The sequence below is a fragment of the Rhinoderma darwinii genome, chromosome 2 (genome assembly GCF_050947455.1).
Source record: "Rhinoderma darwinii isolate aRhiDar2 chromosome 2, aRhiDar2.hap1, whole genome shotgun sequence".
Taxonomy (NCBI): Eukaryota; Metazoa; Chordata; class Amphibia; order Anura; family Rhinodermatidae; genus Rhinoderma; species Rhinoderma darwinii.
Genome location: NC_134688.1, coordinates 428,446,175 through 428,469,533, shown reverse-complemented (window position 1 = coordinate 428,469,533; position 23,359 = coordinate 428,446,175). Strand labels below are relative to the sequence as shown.

Genomic DNA, 23,359 nt, shown 5'->3' with positions numbered 1-23,359 from the left:
TGACTTGTTTTTTCCATAACGAACTGTAGTTTCTATCAGTACCGTTTTTAGGTATATGTGACTTTTTGATCTTTTTATTCAGTTTTTTGGGAGGCTAAGTGACCAAAAAAATTGTGATTCTGGTATGGTTTATTATTATTTTCTTTTATGGCGTTCACCGCATGGGATAAATAGCAAAAATCCTTCGGTAGTTCAGCCGTTACGGACGCGGCGATACTAATTATGTATAGTTTATTTATTTAATAATAAAGGACTGATTAGGGAAAAAGGGTGATTTTTTACTTTTATTACTTTAAAACTTTTAATTTTACACAGCTTTTTTTTAAACTTTCTTATTTTGTCCCACTAGGGGACTTGAAGGCAAGAGGCCCTGATCGCGCAGTGTATTAGAGCGGTCAGCTACTCGCTGACAGCAAGCATAGTGAGTCCTAGCTTTGTCAGGACCCACTAGGCTTCTGTAGGTGGTATAGCCGGAGGTCATTGTTAGGCCTCCGGTTGCCATAGTAACCATCGGAACCCGCTATCATGTAGCAGGACGTCAATGGTGGTTTAACCCCTCAGGAGTCGCGATCGCTATTGAACGAGACAGCAGTTGTCACAGCTCCTGTATGTGCCGGCCGATTCCCCCGTGACGTACTATTAGGTCATGGAGCGCGAACGATGCACTTATCATGACCTAATAGTACATCAAGGAGCGGGAAGGGGTTAAAATCAAGTAACAGAATGAAACGGGTTCTCCAGAGCAAGACATGCTCTTTGTAGCCACTCTCAGTTTTGACTAATAAGTTAGGATCCTGAATGGAGAACCCCACTTTATTAACCTAGAATTGCATAACAGGGTATTGGACTTTTATTTTTTATAAAACTGGACAACCCCTTTAAATGATAAAATAATTTTAAGGTAAATACAGATCTTTCAAAGATCGGTACACTGTTTATTAGAAAAGTTAATAAAAAAGGATCCCTTTTTAAAACCATTTATGCAGTGTCATAGTGTGATACACACAAGTTTACGCATGGTTTTGATTGCATTAGAAGGGAATAGTATCACTCATAAGGAATGATAAAACAGGTTCTTGCCATCTTTTACTTGTGGTTTTCTTCAATTTACATTTAATTTACTGTATTTGTATGCTGACAATTAGTCTGTGGTTCATTCCTCTTATATATTAATGTATCCAACATTTTGATTTTGTTAACGCGTGAAGTTCGACCTTTAGAGCTAATAAATCTCCAGTTCTAGCTACTTATAGTAATTAGCAGGAATGCCAGATTGCATGCTCTTGCCCTGCAGGCCTGTCCGCAGTTACAAGCTGTTATATTTCTGACTGTGTCTGCAGTGCATTGGTCAACCCCTTCTTGTTAGACTTGTCCCCGAATGTAAGTTAATCACAAGTTGTTTGAGAGCGCTCAATTCTCCATCACCGGGGAAATGAAAGGGATTTAATTAGGTTTAAGTCTGTAGAAGAGAAATAATGGCCCACATTTATTATTCAGAATACGCCTGATTTGGGCGGCAGTGGCACAGGTTAAGGAGTCGATTCTCAATTTGCAGCAAATCTGTGACATTTGTCTTCGGCCACTATTCTTGCTTTGAATTTTTTGGAGTGAGGAGTAAAGCTGTAAATATATTTCTAGACTCATCCAAGGCAAAAAAAAAGGTGCAAACTAGTAGCGCAAATGTACAGCTGTTCATAGCAGGCATAAAAGGGGAATTGAATAGCCAGACATTGCCCAATGCATAAGATTTATGAAGCGGTGGCACCTTTTAATAAGTTAGGTGCAATTCTCTCCAATTTCATTGGTGCAAAATATATATATATTTTTTATGTTGTAGCTATTCATTTCTTATTTTTAAAAACTTCCCTGGGGTGGCCACATTGGAGCGCACACTTCCCTCCAGTATTGTGTATATAAACAGTACAGCAGGGTGTGTGTGTGTGCTTCATGGCAGCTGAAGTGAATGGGAGTCAATATCAAAGATTATTAGTCTCCAAGAAGTGATGGAGTAAGAGACCCTAGGGTGGCAGGGGAAATGCATACCGAGCCTTATCTGTGTGGATGTATAGTGTTGCTATCCTGTCTCCAGAAGTACAATAGAGCTATAATTAACTCCCTGCCCTCCAATAATGTGATGACTCTGCTGACCCAATCCCAGTATACGCAGCGAAACGGAAACGTGAACTGGAGAAAACATTAAGTGGCTGCTCTAGGGGCTGGTGTAAAAAAAATATTTAAATATTTCACAATTTTTAATATACGAATAGTCACATAAAAAAATACCAGCAAAAATAAATATTTATATATATATATATATATATATATATATATAGATATATATATTTACACCATTCATCCATAACCACAAAACCACGGACAGGTGACTGGATTAACATTGATAATCTCCTTACAATGGCACCTGTGATGGGATATATTAGGCAGCAAGTGAATAGTCCATTCTTAAAGTGAATGCGTTGAAAGCAGGAAAAATGGACATGTGTAAGTATCTGAGAGACTTTGACAAGGGCCAAATTATGATTGCTAAACAAATGGGTCAGAGCATCTTCCAAACAGCAGGTTGCTCCTGGTATGCGGTTAGGACTTATTAAAAGTGGCACAAGAAAGGACAAACGGTGAACAAGGCGACAGGGTCACGAGTGCCCAAGGCTCATTGATGTGCATTGGAGGGCAAAGGCTAGCCTGTCTGTTCCGATCCTACAGAAGAGCTACTGTAGCACAAATTGCTGAACAATGTAATGCTGGCTATGATAGATGTCAGAACACACAGTATATAGCAGCTTGCTGCGTTTGGGACAGCGTAGCCACTGACCGATCAGAGTGCCCATGCTAACACCTGTCTACCACTGAAAGCACCTACAATGGGCACGTGAGCATCAGAACTGGACCATGGAGCAATGGAAAAAGATGGCCTGGTCTGATGAATCATGTTTTCTTTTACATCATGTGGTTGGCTGGGCGCGTGTCACTTACCTGGGGAAAAGATGGCACCAGGATGCACTATAGGAAGAAGGGAAGTCGTCAGGGGCTGTGTGATGATCTGAGCATTCATGTGGATGTTACTTTGTACCACCTACCTAAACATTGTTGCAGACCAAGTACACCCCTTCATGACATCGGTATTCCCTAACTACAGTGTCATCTTTCAGCAGGATAATACGCCTGCCACACTGCAAAAGTTGTTCAGGAATGGTTTGAGTGACACGACAAAGAGTACAAGGTGTTGACTTGGCCTCCAAATTCCCCGGATCTCTTATCCGATCAAGCATTTGTGGGATGTGCTGTAAAAACCGTTCCATCATGGGGGTCCCACCTCGCAACTTCCAAGACTTAACGGACCTGCTTCTAACATCTTGGTGCCAGATACTACAGGACACCTTCAGAGTTCTTGTGAAGTCCAAGCCTCGACAGGTCAGCTATTTAACCTGATTTAAATAATGTTATTTTCTGATGATAAATTCCCATAGAGCATTACATATTGCCCATTGAAATTGTGCTGAGTCTTCCAGAGAGATGCTCTTTCTAGTCCTGCTCAGCTTCAGCTAATTGATTAAAGGCTATGTACACCTTCGAAAGCGTTTTTTTTTTTTAATACGGTCAATCGGTGTGCTTTGTGCAACATTATAATTTGTTTTTATTAAAAACGCTTTTTACTTTTTTTTTTAGATACAGCTGCTCTGTATTTTGTATACACAGCAGCTATATAATGCGCTAAGACCTGAATCCGTCAGGTCTGCAGAACTGACCGGTTCAGTGTCAGCGGGTCCTGCGTGTCTCTGACACTCAGGATTCACCTGTAATCGATCACATCTAAGTGTCAGAGACACGCAAGACCCACTGACACTGAACCCGTCAGTCCCGCAAGACCTGATGGGTACAGGATTTGGTGTATATTAATTCAATGGCGTAGCATGCAAATAGTGGGCGTGGTATGCAAAATGTTTGTGGCCTAAATAATTGTTCAATAATCGTAATCAAGGTTACAAATCAATCAATCGTGATTTTGATTTAGGTCATAAATGCCCAGCCCTACCTGTAATTCCCCTATAAGGATTTTGATCACTTTTACAAAAAAAAGTGGAAGGGCTGTACTAATATATACTATTTGTGTAATTACAGTCTGTCAATTGTCAAGCCGTGTGTTTCCGTAATGCTCTGTGTAAATAGGGCAAAGATCGGCTAATGAACGATCAAACGCTTGTTCATCGGCTGATCAATCTTATATGTGGTCGAAAAAATGGTCACTAGTCAGCAGCCCGTCCTGTGTAAACAGGGGATGTGCTGCCGACAAGATTCAAATGTATGGGGACAAACGATCGTAGTAACAATTGTCCGTCCCCATACTAACGATCATAGCGCGGCTTGAATGGAGCAGACGAGCAGCAATCGACAAGTGGTATTGTGTATCGCTGCTCATTTAAAGGTGGTAAACACGGGTGAATGTATGCCAGTGTAAAACCACATTTATGTCCCTAGTGCTTGCTTGATTCATTGATAGGTGGTCCATTGTATTCATTTTAAGGTTTACCTCCAATTCTAAACAAGTTTGATCTCTTTTCAAAGCAATAGGAGCCATATTACACAGAATACAGATGGGTCCCCCTAGTGGTGGAAGTGGTTGCACAAAATTTGCAAAAGAGGGGGGAGAGCAGATGGAGCACAAATGCCTAATAGAACATTATTAACTATATATTCGCTAAGATTCATGCTATCTTATTTATAACTGGAGGTACATTCTAAACCAGGAGCTGCCTACATCGAGTATGGAATCACTACAGAATGTTATCATTATACAATAAGAGCGGGCCATAGAAGTAGCTCTTTGCCCCACACGTATTTTCATTGTGTTTTTTCCCTATTGCTATTGAAGTACCGGTAAATGGAGAAAAACGGACCATAAAAATGGCCCGTGTGAACACAGCTTAAAGGGTCCTTCACAGGGCAAATGCATTTTTTTGTCCCGAAATCTATATGTTAGTCAAGGAATTGATACTTTCAAGTCCCATACCTTACCTTTTGTACTATATACAAAAAATCACTGCATACAAGTAATTTTCCAAAAAAATGACTCACTAATGACCATGTTAGTGCTTTTATTTAAACATGAAAAAAAGGCTAAAAGCAAAGTGCTGAACGACCGAGAACATTGTAACATATTGTTCAGCCTAATTAAAAGAATTCAAGGCAAGGTGGCTTTTAAAAAAAAAAAAAGTCTCATTGATCTGAGGCATCTCCAATCATCTTTAACATATCAACGTGTCTTGTATGTGCAAAACCTTAACAACAACAATGACATTACATGGTGACAAATGGAGCTGTGCCCCCAAAAAAGTCATAGACGGTCCATGTAGTCCTATTAATATTCCAGGTGGTCCTTCAAGCCCGTCCATTTAAAAGGGCATGCAGGGTACAGATGAAACCAGGTGGAAGATGCGTCAGTCCATATGTTCCATTGAAAATCACATTACAAGGGCTGTTATATATGTGAAGGAACGTCGCTGTTGAAACAATTCTCCATATTTTCTTTTTTTTTTGTTTTTAGATTTTATGCAAAATAAAGTTACACTTTAAAACAGACTTGACACCAAAAAGATCATTTCATGAATTTCCTGGGAATGTACATAACTAAAACTAACACGTTCTTTATAAATATTGTAAAATTCTGCATTTAACCATTAAAGTGCAAAACAGTACAGTATTAAATAAAATAAAAAAATCACAGTATTCAAAAAAAGGTACTTTATCAAAACCGGGGACTTAAAATAATTTAAGATGGTGTTTATGGAGTTAGGCTGCACTGAGAGGCGTATTATACAATGTTTCTCATCCGGAATGACATTCTGCTGGATTTATAATGGAATGAAGATGGTATTGAATGAGAAATGGCCATACTATCATAATAGGGATAGAAATACCCCCCCCCTCCACATCTGACAGTTAAAAAAAATAAAATAAAAAAAAAAAATATTATGCCCACCCCACTGCTCCTCTTTTCCCCTGCGGGTCCCCTCAGGATGGCACGGCTCACACGAGATACTCACACAGGGCAGCAGCAGAACGCAATACTGATGACGTTGAGTGCTCCGTCGCGTATAAGGCCCTGGCGCTGAGCAGCACTGGAATGTTTAGCTAGCAATGGACCTCGTGTCTTAATACTAGTGGAAGAGGGTTGCAGATGGCGTGCTTCATGTTTATCAAAGGAGTGAGACATTTTTTTGAGACAGCTAAGGTCAATTCACACATTGCATTTGAGGTAAAAAAAACACAACCGCATTAAAAAATGCACCATATCGCAGTAAAAAGGCATGCGGTTTTCAGATGCCGATTTTCAATGCGGTTCTAACCGCACTTCAACTTCAACACGTGAATGGGCACAGATCAGTCACTTGCTTATTATTCTCTGCGGGTGCGACAAGTATAGAAATGTCTGAACCATGTCAGGTTATACGTGGGTTGTGCCTGCTGTATAACTGTTACATATTTAGCATGCATATACACTTGACAGAGTTGCCATGATTATCAGAAACCTGGCAGTTTTGAGAAACGTCAGAGATCCTTGTGAGGTATGAGACATTTTAAAGAATATGCTGTAGACAGTACCCAGGCAGGCATACAGAAGCCTCACTAATACAAGGGTTGTGTTCAGGGCCGGCGTCCGCACCCGGCGAACCGCTGCCACTATGGCTCCTTCAGGAGCGCAATCCCCAGCCGGAGAGTTGCTGACGCTCTTGCCGTGGATTTCGCTCCTAGAGGGAGCCCCTGTCTAAGAGAGAAATCCCCCCAGAGCGTTGCCGATGCTGTGGCCGGAGATTTTGCTACCAGAGGGAACTGGAATCCCCAGCCAGAGCGTTGCTGAAGCTCTGGCCGGGGATTCCCCCGCCTGGAGAAGCCTCTGACGTCACTATCCATAAATGGAAAGTAACGTCAGGGGCTCCTCCAGGAGAGGAATCCATGGCCAGCAGAGTGTCGGCAACGCTCTGGCTGGGGACTCCACTCCTAGATGGAACCCCAATGGTGCTATCTACAAGGGAGTGTGTGTGTGGCACTATCCACAGAGGGCGCTGTGCCACTATCTACAGAGGGCGCTATGGCACTATACAGAGGGCGCTGTGGCACTATACAGAGGGCGCTGTGGCACTATCTACAGAGGGCACTGTGGCATTATCTACAGGGCACTGTATATATGGGGGCACAAACCAGGGGGCCTAACTTCTATATGGTGCACAAACTGACATTTTCTTCCGCTTTACTGCCGCCATGAGTTCCCCCCGCAAAGGGGCCCACTAAGTCTACTATGCCCAAGGGCCCACATAAACCTGGAGGCGGTCTTGGTTATGTTACTATGTGTAGATAACATACACACATATACCATATGTGTATGTGACAGTCAGAAGCCTTGTAGTTTAGATCTTGTGGTCTCTTATATCTGTACGACTATTCTTCCGTAGTGCAGCCTTATCCATTTTCTTCATATTGTAAATAATTGAAAACTGTCTAAATAAAACATGATCACAGTAATGTGTAGCCCTTCACCATGAAAGTGAACTTCAGATTGTCTGTAACACAAACATAAGCGAGTTCTATTAGACCCACTCAATCGTTTTGAATCAGAAGACCCCTTTGTGTTTTCCCTTCTACAATCACAGAAACAGTACAAATATATATAAATATAGGGTGTGTGTATGTGTATATTCATATATATATATATATATATATATATATATATATATATATATATATATATATATATATGTATATATACACACACACACACACAATTCATTCAGGATACTTCGAATTTGTGCTTTGGCCCCTGGACCTTGAATAAGAATTGACTTTTTCTTTTGCTTCTAATCTGAGATCAGGCTTCAGGGACAAGGATGCACCGTAGCTGTTCTACGTTTGAACCCCCCGAAGAGCAAAGCAAGACGTAGCCAGTCAATTACTCAGTGCTTCTCTGGTCCAGTCATTATTAAGAAATTCAGAATGTGTCTGGAATATTGTCTGTGTATTCTCAAATATTGAACACCAGTACAGAAGAGATACTTGAAGTGAGCAATTGTGTATGACATTATTGCCAGTAAAACACAGTTGTTATGTGAACATTAAAGGAATTTATGAGATTAGAAGGATATGGCTACTTCCTTCCAGAAAGAGCGCCACTTTTCCATTGGATGTGTGTGGTATTGCAGCTCAGCAACAATCACTTAAATAGGTCTGATCTACAATACCACAGACCGCCCATGGACAAGTGTGGCATTGTTTCTAGAAGAAAGGAGCCATGTTCTTAGACTTTAAAGGAAGTCAAGGCAAATAATCTGACATAACATCAATATGGTGGTTGATAGGATATTACAGAAATTATGTTGTGTTTTTTATTATTACTATAAAGACAAATTAGATTTTTCACACTGGGGAATTCTCCAAGATGTTGGTGGAGTACAAGTTATTAAAGGGACACTCTAACCTAAAAGTGAATGAGAAGAAAAATAAGAACCTCTAGTTGTATGCCTCCAAGGCTTTCTTCAAGCTCCTGATACAAACAGTCTTCTGGTAGCAAATAGGTGTCCTCCACCTAGTCCCCTCCATCTTTGACTTGTGAGAAAGGCGGAATTTAGCTAAAAGGGTAGGGCTCAGCTCTTCCCTGGTCTCCATTGCAGACAGACTTCCAGACAATGACAGATCTAATTTTCCTATATTTATGGTTTCACATGCACTAGAACCAGTCTCGGACTTGGTTTCCTTGGGTCCTCCAGTGGAAATGATTTGTCCACTTTAAATTGCATTTTATTTTTTTTTTTACAGGACATATCATCTAAAAGATTATTTGTGAATCAACCTATAAAATGTAGACACTAGTGGCAAGTGACGCAAAAATGGTGTCTTCTGCTGGACCTTTGTGGACCATTTTTGTGCCTATGCCTGGGCCCAACGGAGGATCCTGTGGTACTGTAATGGGCCAGTTTGACCCAGATTAGAAATAGAGGAAGGAGAAGGCAGAGGACACAAAAATGATGCTTCCTGGGGCAAACATAGGCAATTTTATATTTTAACAACTTGGGGCTAGTATGTTTTTGTTTGTTTTTTAGCTTTTATGTCCCTTTTTGAATGTCACTACTCCCCATAGTGTTTTACCATTACATTGCCTGTTCACATCTGTAGTTGCGGAAACTTATTCCAGGTTCTGACTTATTAGCATATATCAGTCTATCCTATGATCACTTTACGCACCTTCATTTGGTCAAGTACTAAATACACAGACTGACAAGCAACAACTTTAAATAAATTGAACTGTATGCATGATCTCAAAGTAAAAGAACATTTCTGAAATTAAAAAAATCTACAAAACAATAAAAATTGACTCTACAACCAAACAAACTTATCAAAGACTTGTATAAATAATGTGCTTCATAAACAAACTAATGTACATTTTTCTACAGGTTTGAAGCTTTCCTTCCACTGTAACTATTCATGGCTTTGGTCGCTTATTCTAAGTGGAAATATTAGTTTTGGGAATTATGTGCACATCCCTCTTATAAATGTTTCTTATACTACAAGCATCGAACAGTATCACAAGAGTTTGATAAAACCAGCAGAACATTTGTCAGTGCAGAGGAGATAATCGCAACCTTCAGCAATACATTGTAGTAAAAAACGAATGGTGTACATCTCAAATGAACAAAAGTGCAGCAGCAAAGTGGTCAGTTATCATATCCTTAATGGTCCCACCAACAGATTTACAGTATACGTCTATGTAACCTACCCAACACCACGTGGGGCTTTGTCCACATGGGTTGAGTTAAGAAGTCTGTGGGTCACATAAAAGCATTGCCAGCACTTACAGAACTGATATGCAAGTGCCTGCTGTTTCCAATGCTGCCCTTGGGGCATTTAGAAAAGTTGTCCTTTTTGCAGACAAGGTACTTTGAAATGATCTTACGGAAAGTGTAGCGGAAGTCTCTGATTTTGTAGGCGTATATGATAGGATTCACTACAGAGTTGGCATGAGAGAAGAGAATAGCCATGTACATAGCCCACGCTGGTTTTTCATGGTAAAACTTCGGGTCAAAGAGAGTGATGCAGTTCAGTATGTGGATGGGTAGCCAGCAAAAAGCAAACAGGCCCACAATAATAGCCAAAGACTTGGCGGCATTCACTTCTCTCTGGAGAGTGGTCCTTGAGTTGTCTGCACCCACACACTTAAGTTCAATTTGCCTGAGTTGCTTGCGAGCAACCATAAAGATCTTGATGTATATTCCCAACATGATTAACAGTGGAAGAAGAACACAACCAAAAAAGTTGAAGTACACCATGTAAGTCATTGTGACTACTTTTTCAAATAAACACGAAACAGTGGCGTTATGAATGGAAATGTTTCCTCTTCCACCACAGTCTGCAGCCAAGCAATTCCAGCCCATTAATGGAGTCAAACCTATACCGAATGAGAGAATCCAGAAAACGGCAATAACGGCTCTTGCTCTTTTTCCCGTAACTAAACTTTTGTACCTGCAAGAAGAAAAAAAAATTCAATACAAAATTATAATAATATTAGAATATAATTATTATATAACTCCAATAAGATATGCGATTTTATTATTCATATGACAGACTGTTGACAAGATTGTGTGTCCATCACTGTGGAATATGGTGGTGTCATATTATTAACAGATAATCAAATAATTGTTCATGTTTTTTCCCCCTTTAACTTTGGCAACATTATTGATTCAAGATTGCATGTAATATATAGCATTGTATGTGCTAGTTACACTAAACTTGATATAATATTCATTGTATATATTTAAGTATTGTGTACTTAATCTTCATTTGTTGAAGAAATATTCTGACCATTGATATTTATGTTGTATTTGTAGGATACGCCAGAAATGTCTAAAGGGTGACTACCCCACCCCTAGGACTGCCACCTATCGCGAGAATACAGTTTATTAACAGTTTTAGACACTTTTCGCGCTGTGCTCCACAAGGGGTGTTGGCTAGCAGAAAAGGGGCGTGGCTTCAAATATAACGTCGTTCTCCAAAAGATTGGCTAAAAAAACCCTGGAGTAAACGAAGCCAATTAAGAGGTGGTATACGAAAAAAAAAAGTGTCTAAGATGTCCAGCTAGATGAGACAGCTCATTGATTGGCACTCAATTGCTCCTTTCACAAGGAGCTATGTATGGGGACGAGCGCTCATTACTATGTTATATGTACTACATACATTTCCATCATGTCAGCAGCACGTCTCCCTGAGAGTTTGCTCGTTCATCGGCTGATCGTTGCCCTGTTTACACAGGGAAATGATTGGGAACGAGCGTTCATATGAGGGCCTAACTTTTACAGTAAAAAACGTAGACTGCCCCAATATGTATCGCCACGTTATATGTAAACTTATCTGCAGTTTTATTTAGAACCACAATTAAACACATCCAGTTATTGCCATACGTTATTCTAAAGTGAAAAATTCAGCTCTGCTTTAGTCCAGGGCTGCACTGAGATTTTTGATAGTACTACTGATTGATTTTAACTATTGAGCTACAGCTGCCATCCAAATAATTACATTGAGTTGCGTGCAATCGTGTAGACCGCAGCGGTCACTCAAGAGTTAAACATCAATGAGTAGCTCTACAAAATGTCTCCGTGTAGCCCCGGCCTTATCTCTAGTATTTAAAGAGACTCTGTCACCACATTATAAGTGTCCTGTCTCCTACATAATATGATCGGCGCTGTAATGTAGGTGACAGTAATGCTTTTTATTTAAAAATACGATCTTTTTTCACAACGTTAGGAGCGATTTAAGTTTATGCTAATGAGCTTTCTTAATGCCCAAGTGGGCGTACTTTTACTTTCGACCAAGTGGGCGTTGTACAGAGGAGTGCATGACGCTGACCAATCAGCATCATGCACTCCTCTCCATTCATTTACACTGCACTAGCGATATAGATATATCACTATGTGCAGCTACATACACAACCCCTAACATTACTAGTGTCCTGATAATGAATACACATGAAATCCAACCTGGACGTCATGTGTACTCAGAATCCTGACACTTCTGAATCTTTTTTTGTGAGATTCCGGCAAGTAAAACCAAATCTCGTTTAGCTCCGAGATCTCGCGAGATTTCGTATCCGTTGCTGGAATCTCACAAAAAAAAGAGTCAGAAGTGTCAGGATTCTGAGTACACATGACGTCCAGGCTGGATGGTCATGTATATTCATTATCAGGACACTGTAGTAATGTTAGGGCTTGTGTATGAGGCTGCACACAGTGATATATCTATATCGCTAGTGCAGTGTAAATGAATGGAGAGTAGTGCATGATGCCGATTGGTCAGCGTCATGCACTCCTCTGTACAACGCCCACTTGGTCGAAAGTAAAAGTACGCCCACTTGGGCATTAAGAAAGCTCATTAGCATAAACTTAAATCGCTCCTAACTTTGTGAAAAAAGATCGTTTTTTTTAAATAAAAAGCATTACTGTCACCTACATTACAGCGCCGATCTCCTTATGTAGGAGACAGGGCACTTATAATGTGGTGATGACTATCACTTTCACAGCAGATAAAACATGATATAGCTAATAAAATCTTCACAGGCGCCCAAATTCAAGTGTTTCTTCTTGACAAGAACGTTGAATAGGTCAGTGTGACAGCTGTTAAAACAACGGTCGTCACACGGACGCATGTATTTCAATGGGGCCGTTCACGTGGCCGTTGTTTCAACGGACCGTGTGAAGGGTCTGTTGAAATATAGAACATGTCCTATTTTCTTCTGTTTTCACGGATCCCTCGACTCAAGTCTATGGGGATCCGTGAAAACGGGTACCACACGGGTGAACCCGGATGTGAAAAACGTCAGTTTTTCACGTCCAAGTTTCCCCACGTTCGTGTGAATAAGCCCTTACTCTTTGTTTTACTGTGCTTCCCCATTGTGGTCTCTTCCAGACTTTGCCTGACAGGAAATCTGTATGAGTGCCTATCACTATTATTACCTGAATCCTTATAATTATATGCAACTAGGAAACAATAATACGTCATTATAATTGTACTTAAACAGGACCTGTCACTTCTCCTCACATGTTGTTTCAGTAAATAATTGTATTCCCTATAAAATTAAAATTTTGGAGCATCTTATCTTAGAACTCTAGACATTTATGAATAAATTGACAACAGGGTGTTACTAGTTAGGGGGGGGGGGGGTCCCTACACAGACTGACAGTGTCCAATCAGTGCTAACAGACTGAGACTGTTTAGGGGAACACTCCGTTGATGAGAAGAATGGTAATACCCAGTTGTTAATTTATTCATGAAATTTTAGGAGGAATAAAAAGGAACAGCACAACGCAAAGTATGTTCCATTATTGTCATTTTATGGATTTGCTGAAATAGACATGTCAGGAGAGGGGAGAGGTCCTCTATTAAAGCACTCAAAATAAGCTCAAAATCATATACCGTAAGTAATATATAAGTGATAGGATGGAATACGTCTTGGGAGAATGAATGCTGTTTATATGGAATTCTGTTACCCAAACACACAAGAGCACTAAAACCTACAGCTCCTCCTGCCGGCACCAATGTTCATCTGAAGATAAATCTCAGGATCTTTTGGAGGTGACATGGAAAAGATGGGCCTCTTGTACTACTCATGTGAGTTTTGGCCTTACAGATCCATAATATGGCTGTGTGAAATTCTTTGTTGTATGGATCTGCAATACGGCACCCCTAGAATTCTATGGGCCTATATACTGTACCTCCAATTCTATATTCCATTGCACGCCATACAAGGGAGTTATATAGGGAGTTGCATGTACTGCTTCTAGGGGAAAAGTCATGCTCACACACAGCGTATACACTGCAGATTTTCCACAACGGATTTCATTTTGGAAAATCTGCGGCGTATTACAGTAGCAGCGGAGTGGATGAGATTTGAACAAATCTCGTCCACACGCTGCAAAATAAATCTGCCAAGAAACCGTTCAGAAATTGACCTGTGGTCCGGTTTTTTTACTCCGCAGCATGCCAGTTTCTGTTGCGGAATCGCTGACCTTTTGTTGCGGGTTTTTCCCACTGAATTCAATGGGAGGTAAAACCTTCAACAAATAGATAAAGTTGCGATTTTTGCGGTGGAAAAGCTGCAATTTCACCGCAAAAATCGCAAGTCAGAAATGAAAACTTTTTTTTGTTCAAAATTTATTTAAAAAAAGTTAATACTTACCACCTGGGCATTGTCATAGCGACGCTTTCCTCGTTCTCCGTCCAGGCCAGCCTCCTGGGATGACGTAGCTGGGGGGAGGGGCAGGCAGGGCATGTGCCCCGGGCGCAACTAAGAGGGGGGCGCCAGCGCCACCTCCTCCTGCACTATAATTGTACCTGTGTCTATAGGACACAGGTACAATTAAAAGCAATGAATGACAGGGTACGTTCCGTGCCCGGCTATTCAGCGCTTTTGTACAGTGAAGCTTCCGTCGCTGAAAGGCGCTGAATGACAGGCAAAGTCATCCTGCCCAGCCAATCAGCTCCTTTCATAGACGCTTCGTTCAACCCCCAGGAGAACTGTGCAGAAGAGAGCAGGTCTCCATGGCTGCCGGCCGGCCGGCGTGTGAACGGGATTAAGGCGAGTTTGAATATTATTTTTTTTTTATTGTAATAAAAAAGTGTGTGGCTGTATCTACAAGGGGGGCTTTATCTACGGGTGGGGGGCTTTATCTCCAAGGGGGACTTTATCTACGGGGGGACTTTATCTAAGGGGGGGGGGCTTTAGCTACACGGTGGGGGCTTTAACTATGGGGGGGGGGCTTTATCTATGGGGGGTGTCTATCTACAGGGGGGCTATATACTGGGATGGGCTATCTATGGAGCACCATATACAGGGGTGGGCTATATAAAGGGGTGGGCGATCTATGGGGCACTATATAAAGGGGTAGGCTATATCTACAGGGGGGCTTTATACAGGGGTGGGCTATCTGTGAAACACTATATACAGGGGTGGCCTATATGTAGAGCACTATATACAGGGGTGGGCTATATCTACAGGGGGCTATATACAGGGGTGGGCTTTCTGTGGAGCACTATTTGTGGGATACTATATACAGGGGTGGGCTATATCTACAGGGGGGCTATATAGAGGGGTGGGCTATCTGTGGAGCACTATATACAGGGACAGGCTATATCTACAGGGGGGCTATATACAGAGGTGTGCTATCTGTTGAGCACTATATACAGGGGTGGGCTATATCTACAGGGGGACTATAAAAAAAGGGGTGGGCTATATCTACAGGGGTGCTATATACAGGGGTGGGCGATCTATGGAGCACTATATACAGGGGTGGGCTATATCTACAGGGGGGCTATATACAGGGGTGGACTATATGTGGAGCACTATATACAGGGGTGGACTATATGTGGAGCACTATATACAGGGGTGGGCTATATCTACAGGGGGGCTATATACAGGGGTGGGCTATCTGTGGAGCACTATATACAGGGGTGGGTTATATCTACAGGGGGGCTATTTACAGGGGTGTGCTATCTGTTGAGCACTATATACAGGGGTGGGCTATATCTAGGGGGGCTATATACAGGGGTGGGCTAACTGTGGAGCACTATATACAGGGCTGGGCTATAACTACAGGGGGGCTATATAAAGGGGTGGGCGATCTATGGGGCACTATATACAGGTGTAGGCTATATCTACAGGGGGTGGCTATATAGCCCCCCCTGTAGATATAGCCCACCCCTGTAAATAGTGTTGTATATAGCCCCCCTGTAGATATAGCCCACCCCTGTATATAGTCCCCCTGTAGATATAGCCCACCCATGTTTATAGTATCCCACAAATAGCTCCCCCATAGTGATCCACAGAAAGCCCACCCCTGTATATAGCCCCCCTGTACATATAGTCCACCCCTGTATATAGTATGCCACAGATAGCCCACCCCTGTATATACAAGGGTGGGCTATCTGTGGAGCACTATATACAGGGGTGGACTATATGTACAGGGGGGCTATATACAGGGGTGGGCTTTCTGTGGAGCACTATAGAGGGAGCTATTTGTGGGATACTATATACAGGGGTGGGCTATATCTACAGGGGGGCTATATACAGGGGTGGGCGATCTATGGAGCACTATATACAGGGGTGGGCTATATCTACAGGGGGCTTTATACAGGGGTGGGCTATCTGTGAAACACTATATACAGGGGTGGACTATATGTGGAGCACTATATACAGGGTTGGGCTATATCTACAGGGGGCTATATACAGGGGTGGGCTTTCTGTGGAGCACTATAGGGAGAGCTATTTGTGGGATACTATATACAGGGGTGGGCTATATCTACAGGGGGGCTATATACAGGGGTGGGCGATCTATGGAGCACTATATACAGGGGTGGGCTATATCTACAGGGGGGCTATATACAGGGGTGGATTATATGTGGAGCACTATATACAGGGGTGGGCTATATCTACAGGGGGGCTATATAGAGGGGTGGGCTATCTGTGGAGCACTCTATACAGGAGTGGGCTATATCTACAGGGGGGCTATATACAGGGGTGGGCTATCTATGGAGCACTATATACAGGAGTGGGCTATATCTACAGGGGGGCTATATACAGGGGTGGGCTATCTGTTGAGCACTATATACAGGGGTGGGCTATATCTACAGGGGGACTATAAAAAAAGGGGTGGGCTATATCTACAGGGGTACTATATACAGGGGTGGGCGATCTATGGAGCACTATATACAGGGGTGGGCTATATCTACTGGGGGGCTATATACAGGGGTGGACTATATGTTGAGCACTATATACAGGGGTGGGCTATATCTACAGGGGGGCTATATACAGGGGTGGGCTATCTGTGGAGCACTATATACAGGGGTGGGTTATATCTACAGGGGGGCTATTTACAGGGGTGTGCTATCTGTTGAGCACTATATACAGGGGTGGGCTATATCTACAGGGGGGCTATATACAGGGGTGGGCTAACTGTGGAGCACTATATACAGGGGTGGGTTATATCTCCATGGGGACTATTTACAGGGGTGTGCTATCTGTTGAGCACTATATACAGGGCTGGGCTATATCTACAGGGGGCTATATACAGGGGTGGGCTATCTGTAGAGCACTATAGGGGGAGCTATTTGTGGGACACTATTTAGAGGGGTGGGCTATATGGGGGCACTATCTACAGGGGGCTCTATGGGGGCACTATCTACAGGGGCTATATGGCAGACACTATCTACAGGGGGCACAGTGTGTGTGTGGGACACGGTGTATGGTGCTATTATAATCAGAGGTGCAGTGTTTGGCGCTATTATATTTAGGGGCGTAGTGTGTGGTATAATGATAACTCTATCTTTATTTATAGGTGTAGAAATGTTGCAAAAGTGAGAAGCTGAAGACATCTAGGCGGGAAACTGCAGAAATGGGCTGTGACCGAGAGAAGTCTTCATAGAGGTCTGGACCGGATGGAGAAAAAGAACTAGAATCTGAGACGTCACCGGTGAGTCACTTAATGTAAATGTTCATTCTGCCTCTAATCAGCACTGTAGTCACTGTATGATCCGCAGCGAGATGATGGGTGGTATGATTATGATATGATTTATTTTTTGTGAAACAGCAACTCCCAGCATAGCCTTACCATTGTTCGGGCCATGCTGGGAGCTGTCGTTTTACGCTGTACAAAACTGTACAGCAGGTGTTGCACTAAATTGGGCTGTATTTGTGCTGGTGCTGTATATATGTATTGAGCTTTGTTCTGGGGCTGTATTTATGTACTGAGCTTGGTTCTGGTGCTGTATATATGTACTGGGCTTTGTTCTGGTGTTGTGTATAGAACTATATTGCTTGTAAAATGTACAAATGTTTTTATGCTCGAGTTACATAAAAAGAAATGTGGAAAAGAAATGACACGTCATTGATTGGTAGAGAAAACAAACACGGCGAGGGGAAAGGAGTTGTCGGGAAAGAGGTTGGGGGGTGGGCGCCAAACTGAATCTTTGCCCCGGGTGCTGGAGAACCTAGCTGAACTGTGTATCATCCCATGTCACTGCTGCAGCCAATTACAGCCTACAACGTTCACACGGACTGAAGCGTCATCCCAGGAGGCCAGGCTCGTCGGAACAGAACGCCATTTTTCCCATTGGGCAGATGTTTGTAGGCGTTCTGCTTCCGATTTTTCAGCCGTTTTTCTGAACGTTTATGGCCCGAAAAACGGCTGAAAACACTACGTGTGAACATACCCTAATACAGACTTGTAGACTAAGGATAGGGTAGCACTTTTTTCCACTGTCCGTTAAAAATAAAATATGTCTGTAATTGTTTTATTTAGTTGGAGGAGCTTGTACAGTTTCTAGGTCTCAGTACATGCTGCTAAAGTGTTCTAAGCTATAGAAATATAGAATTTATAATGTTAATGAGTCATTATGACTTTACAAATCTGAGTATTTCATCTTTGAATTAACCCAAGTACCACAAATGGAAGTTCTTTTCCTGAAATTTGCATAAATGGACTACTTATCCAAGAACACCAAGAGGACATTCCTGCCAGAATTACCACACATTATTGTTATTGCTTTTAAGACCCATATTAGAAATTCAGATGGACTAAACCAGATTGCCCTACAGACTTGATGTTCTGTAGAAGAAGAGTACGACCATGTTCACGCCGCTCTCTTTATGATGGGTGTTTTGGAAAGCCAGGGTATAGCAGCAAGAGTAAACTAAAGAAACTAGAGAAGGACACGGATACAAATCAATACTAGAATATGGGTAGAGTAGATTGCCCTTAGTGTAACATATTGATTTTTTTCTCAACCTCGACACACAATGATCCATTCTTTCATCCACACAACAGAAAGTCCTTCAGCCTTCCACTGTGAATAATCTCATATCTCATGGGTCACAATCTAAGGCATAAACAATTGTCACATGAGATCTCTCTAGATGGATACAAATCTTATGGTCACTTCAGGACTCCTTTTGGAGAAATCGCTAATCGTATGGAAGGTAAGGGAGTTAAAAGATCTTTTCATCAGTCTAATATATTGATATCATAATGTACGACAGTCGATTGCGCTATTGATTCCGTAAAAAAAATGGAAACCTTACGTAACGGAGACAAACTGAACCATTTGCAACAGAAGGATTCCGTTTGCCTTTCTGTTGATGGGTTCTTCCGACGGAAACGTCTGATGGAACCCATCAACGGAAACTGAACGCTGATGTGAACAGGCCCTTTTTGAATCTAGGGGGGGGGGGGGGGATTAAGGCTTAAGGTGGGAATAACCCTTTAAAGGTAGATATAGTTACACAGAAGGTGCACAGTGCAGATTTGATACAAATTTTTTATGTATTGTTTAAGTCAAAACGAGGAACGAAACCTAAACAGAAGAAATACATAAAGGAAGGCCTTAAAGGGTCTCCTCTCCTGGATCCAATTCTGGTTTCGGCTGCAAAAATGCATGAAAAATCTGCACTGTTGGAACAAAGCCTTAGGCTGAGTTCACACGGGGTGGATACGCTGCGTAAAAGCACGCAGCATATCCGCCCGGTGCGCCGCAGGGAATTCCGGGCGAAAAAGCGCAGCAAACTGTGGTGCGGTTTTTCACCCGGAATGTCTGCTGCAGGCTGGCCTCCTGGAATGGCGTTTCATCCCTCCGCTACAGCCTGTGATTGGCTGCAGCGGTCACATGGGATGAAATGTCATCCCAGGAGGCCACGCGGAGGGAGGAACACAGAGTTCTGGGTATGTATGAGAACCTGCCGCAAAAAAATGCAACAACTGCTAGTTGTCGTGGGATTTACCTCTCCATTGAATTCAATGGAGAAAAACTGCAACGAATAAGCAGCGCTTACGCAAATACAATTGACATGCTGTGGAATAAAATTCTGCACCGCAGGTAAATTTCTGAGCGTTTTTTCCATTCAGTATTTACGCAGCGTGGGGATGAGATTTGTTTTATCTCATTTACTTTGCTGCCACAGTATTTGCTGCGGATTTTCCGCAACAAATTCTGTTGCGGAAAATCCACAATATTTACGCTACATGTGAACTAACCCTTAGCGTGCAGTCACACGCGGCAGATTTTGCTGCATAAAAGTCTGTTCCATTCATCTGCATGAAATTTGCATAAATCCATGCACCTGCTGCAGAAACAACCACATTCAGGTGAATGATACCGCTTTTTACTGGCAGAAGTTTCTGAAACAAAATGTGCCACTGAAATTTATGGGCTGTCTGTTGTAACGCAGGACAGGCTAGGTCCTCCAGTGTTGGAGACCCTCTTTGTAGCCGCTTTCTGCTGTGGCTATAGAGGAGTGTCCTGGACTCCCCTCTGTTAACAGAATTACTTTATAGGGTATAGGGAAAAAACACAGGCAACCCCTTTAAGCTGGTGTGGCTAGCCACTGTACAGCATCTCACATGAAATCTGCAGATCGTATGTTACTGTTGGATGTAGACTGATCATTTAAATCCACATTTGACAGCTAGTAATAAACACCTGAATTTACACCTATTAGGTTTCTTATAAAGAAAAGACATGACTGTCCTGGTACGCATAAATGTCACTGTCGAAGCAAAAGCCAGCATGCTAGAAATAACTGTCTCCTCCAGATGCCTGAATAGCGCCATTTAACCAGCAGGACCTCCCTTGGCAGACAGGACAACTAGTCATTCTGTAGGCACCTGCATGGACCTGACACCACTGAATGCTGGCCCTTATTACAGACATTTGGACGGGTGGGATTACTGGCATTATAGAGACATCTGCCAGATTTAGTAGCTTCAAATTCTATATGTGTGAAAATACTCTCGCACAAATGAAGCCAATTCTTCCGCAAAAGAGTCTCTGCGGGAAAATTGGCTCGGAAGACGTGCTTGTTTATGTTGCTGGCAGGAAATAACGGATCCATAGAAGATCTCTGGCTAGAGAATAGGTTTACTATGAGATTGATGTGGAATTGAGAGGTTTACTGTAAATTTTTACACTAAGCTGACAAGACATAACCATAATGTGTTTTTCAGGTTTACAAATGTCTGTTATCCATGTCAGAATGTATGAATTCTCAGGATGTCCAGTAAGTGGAGACGTCCAGAAGACATATCCCGAGCCCATCAAGGACTGTATGTTATATTTGTGAAAAACAAAGAATAACCAGATTCTTCTTTCATGTCATGGGCGGCTGAGGTATTCCTCAGGCAGTGGTTGGCATAGCCCCATGGAGCCACTTCAGATGCACAAGGCACTCAGGAAATGGATGCCCACTGCCTATGGTATTTCTGTCGATAGGAGATATACCCACAAGGTCTTTTAGATGCTGGTATTGAGAAGAAGCAATGTAAGGTAAGAATGCTCATGGAAAAGTCCCCCAAACTTAAACTGCTGATGGTCGGAAGGGACTTACCATTTGCAATTGAAACATTACCATTCAAATCAGTGGCAATGCAATCGGGAAGCTATGGTTTCAGTTTGGTTTGAATTCATGGGTTCCTCGACGGAAAGGTCTGACGGAAGCCATCAACGGAACCCCGACGCAGATCGAACGGGCACTAATTCAACATTTGGGGCCCCACTTTAACTTTGCCCAGGGCCACACTGTGTCTAAAACCGGCCCTGAGGGAGCCAACACAATAGTGGGCCATATCTCTGGAACGGGGGGGATCCAGGAAAAAAAAAGTGCTGGAATTGGGGAGACATTTTTGTACATAGATGCCGGGTTCAAAACATGAAGCCAAACACAAAAAAAAATCCCCCAAAAAAATTACCCCTTTAAGCAACACAAAGCTCCATATTTATAGCTCTCATCTACAGCTGGAATTAAAACTGTGGGGCGTTTTCATCAAGCAGATTCATCACAGCAACTGTCTTCATTAGCTAATGAGGTGTTAAGAGGATTTCAGTCCAATGGCTAAGTTGTTTTTAGCTGTTATCATCTGCAAATAGAGGGAGCAGATAGTAATTATACCAGATCAGTGCACTATCGGCTGGAATCTGTGAGCAGGTCCTCATCATCTTTAAAGATGTGGTCCATTATACACAAACACTGCCATTTCTAAGTCTTTTCTAGCAGACATTATTTTGGAAGTAAAATAGAAAACTAATCATGAACCACAGACATTTTACCGAACGATTTAAGCTGGCTAGAAATCAAAAATAACTTTCTAATAATTAAAATGGCCCCATTAACATTCAGAAAAGACCATGCTTATTAATTAAATAGAGCAGGGGAGGTGAACGGTTGATCAAATCCTCAGACTTTTTTCACAGAAATAATAAGAATCAGACAAGGGAAATACAATCTGCTAATCGGCCTATCTTTACTTAAACTGCAGACCTTTGGATTGGGTCTAAAGGTGATATTACATGGCCCGAAGTGGACCGTGTAAACAAGCTCCGATCAAAGAGACAGCTTGTTAATCGGCGCTCGTTTGCTTCTTTCGCATGGAGCTATATATGGGGGCGAGCGCTTGTTACTCCGATTACTCGTCCCCATACATTTTTATCATGTCGGCAGCACATCAGGGAGATGTGCTGCCGACAACGATAATAGTTTTGGCATTTAAAACAATGCAATCAGCTGATGAACGTTTGTTCGTTCATCAGCTGATTGTTTACACAGGGCAATTATCGGGAACCCCGATCTGCCCAATAAATGGCCGGTCTAAAATGGCCTTAACAGTCTCCATTGATCCATAAACTGTCAATGGGTCTTGCCAAAATTGTCAGGGTACATTGACAACCATTTAAGGGAGGGAATATATCAACAGGTAAAAAAAGTCACAAATTTTGGCACATGCCATAGCTGTGCTAAAATTTGCCACTTTTTACTTTTCTCACCACTTCCCGAAAGTGGTGAGTTAAAAGGGTTGGGGCATAGCCAAGGAGGTGGGGGCCTCTACCGGAAAGACAGATTTATCATAATTTACGCCAGAAACTGTCTTAAGTTATGACGCAAATCTACACGTGTTCACGGCAGCCGTAGACTTGCATTTCTGACAGCCAAAGATGCGCCAAATAAATTAGGAGGTGTGCACCTCTTAACATATTTGCCATGTTTTCCACCGACATACATTAGGTGACACATCAGTCTTAATATATTTCCCCGGCTAGCATTGCTTAGTAGATTGCTTATCTGTTATCATCAATGAAGCAATAGACCAGCTACACCATACCCATTCTCAACAAAGTTAATAATAGTCTATGGTCCCTGTGGCATTTTATGATGTTCATTGAGTGACTAGAAAACCCACCATTCTTTTGTGTTAGTTAAGGTCCAATTGTCTGATAAAGAAGCAGTATACAGCATAAACATCTGAGAATCGTACCAGCAGAACATTGG

General features: G+C 42.2%; 1 protein-coding gene across 1 annotated transcript in view; it reads right to left on the bottom strand.

The window, feature by feature from the left end:
• Window positions 1-5,130: 5,130 nt before the first annotated feature.
• The window catches only part of ADORA2B (adenosine A2b receptor), a 100,952-nt gene continuing 82,723 nt past the window's right edge, over window positions 5,131-23,359 (bottom strand). The window contains exon 2 of the mRNA XM_075854365.1: window positions 5,131-10,524. Within this exon, the coding sequence (XP_075710480.1) occupies window positions 9,834-10,524 (691 nt within the window). The 3' untranslated portion in view covers window positions 5,131-9,833. The remainder of the gene's footprint in view (window positions 10,525-23,359) is intronic.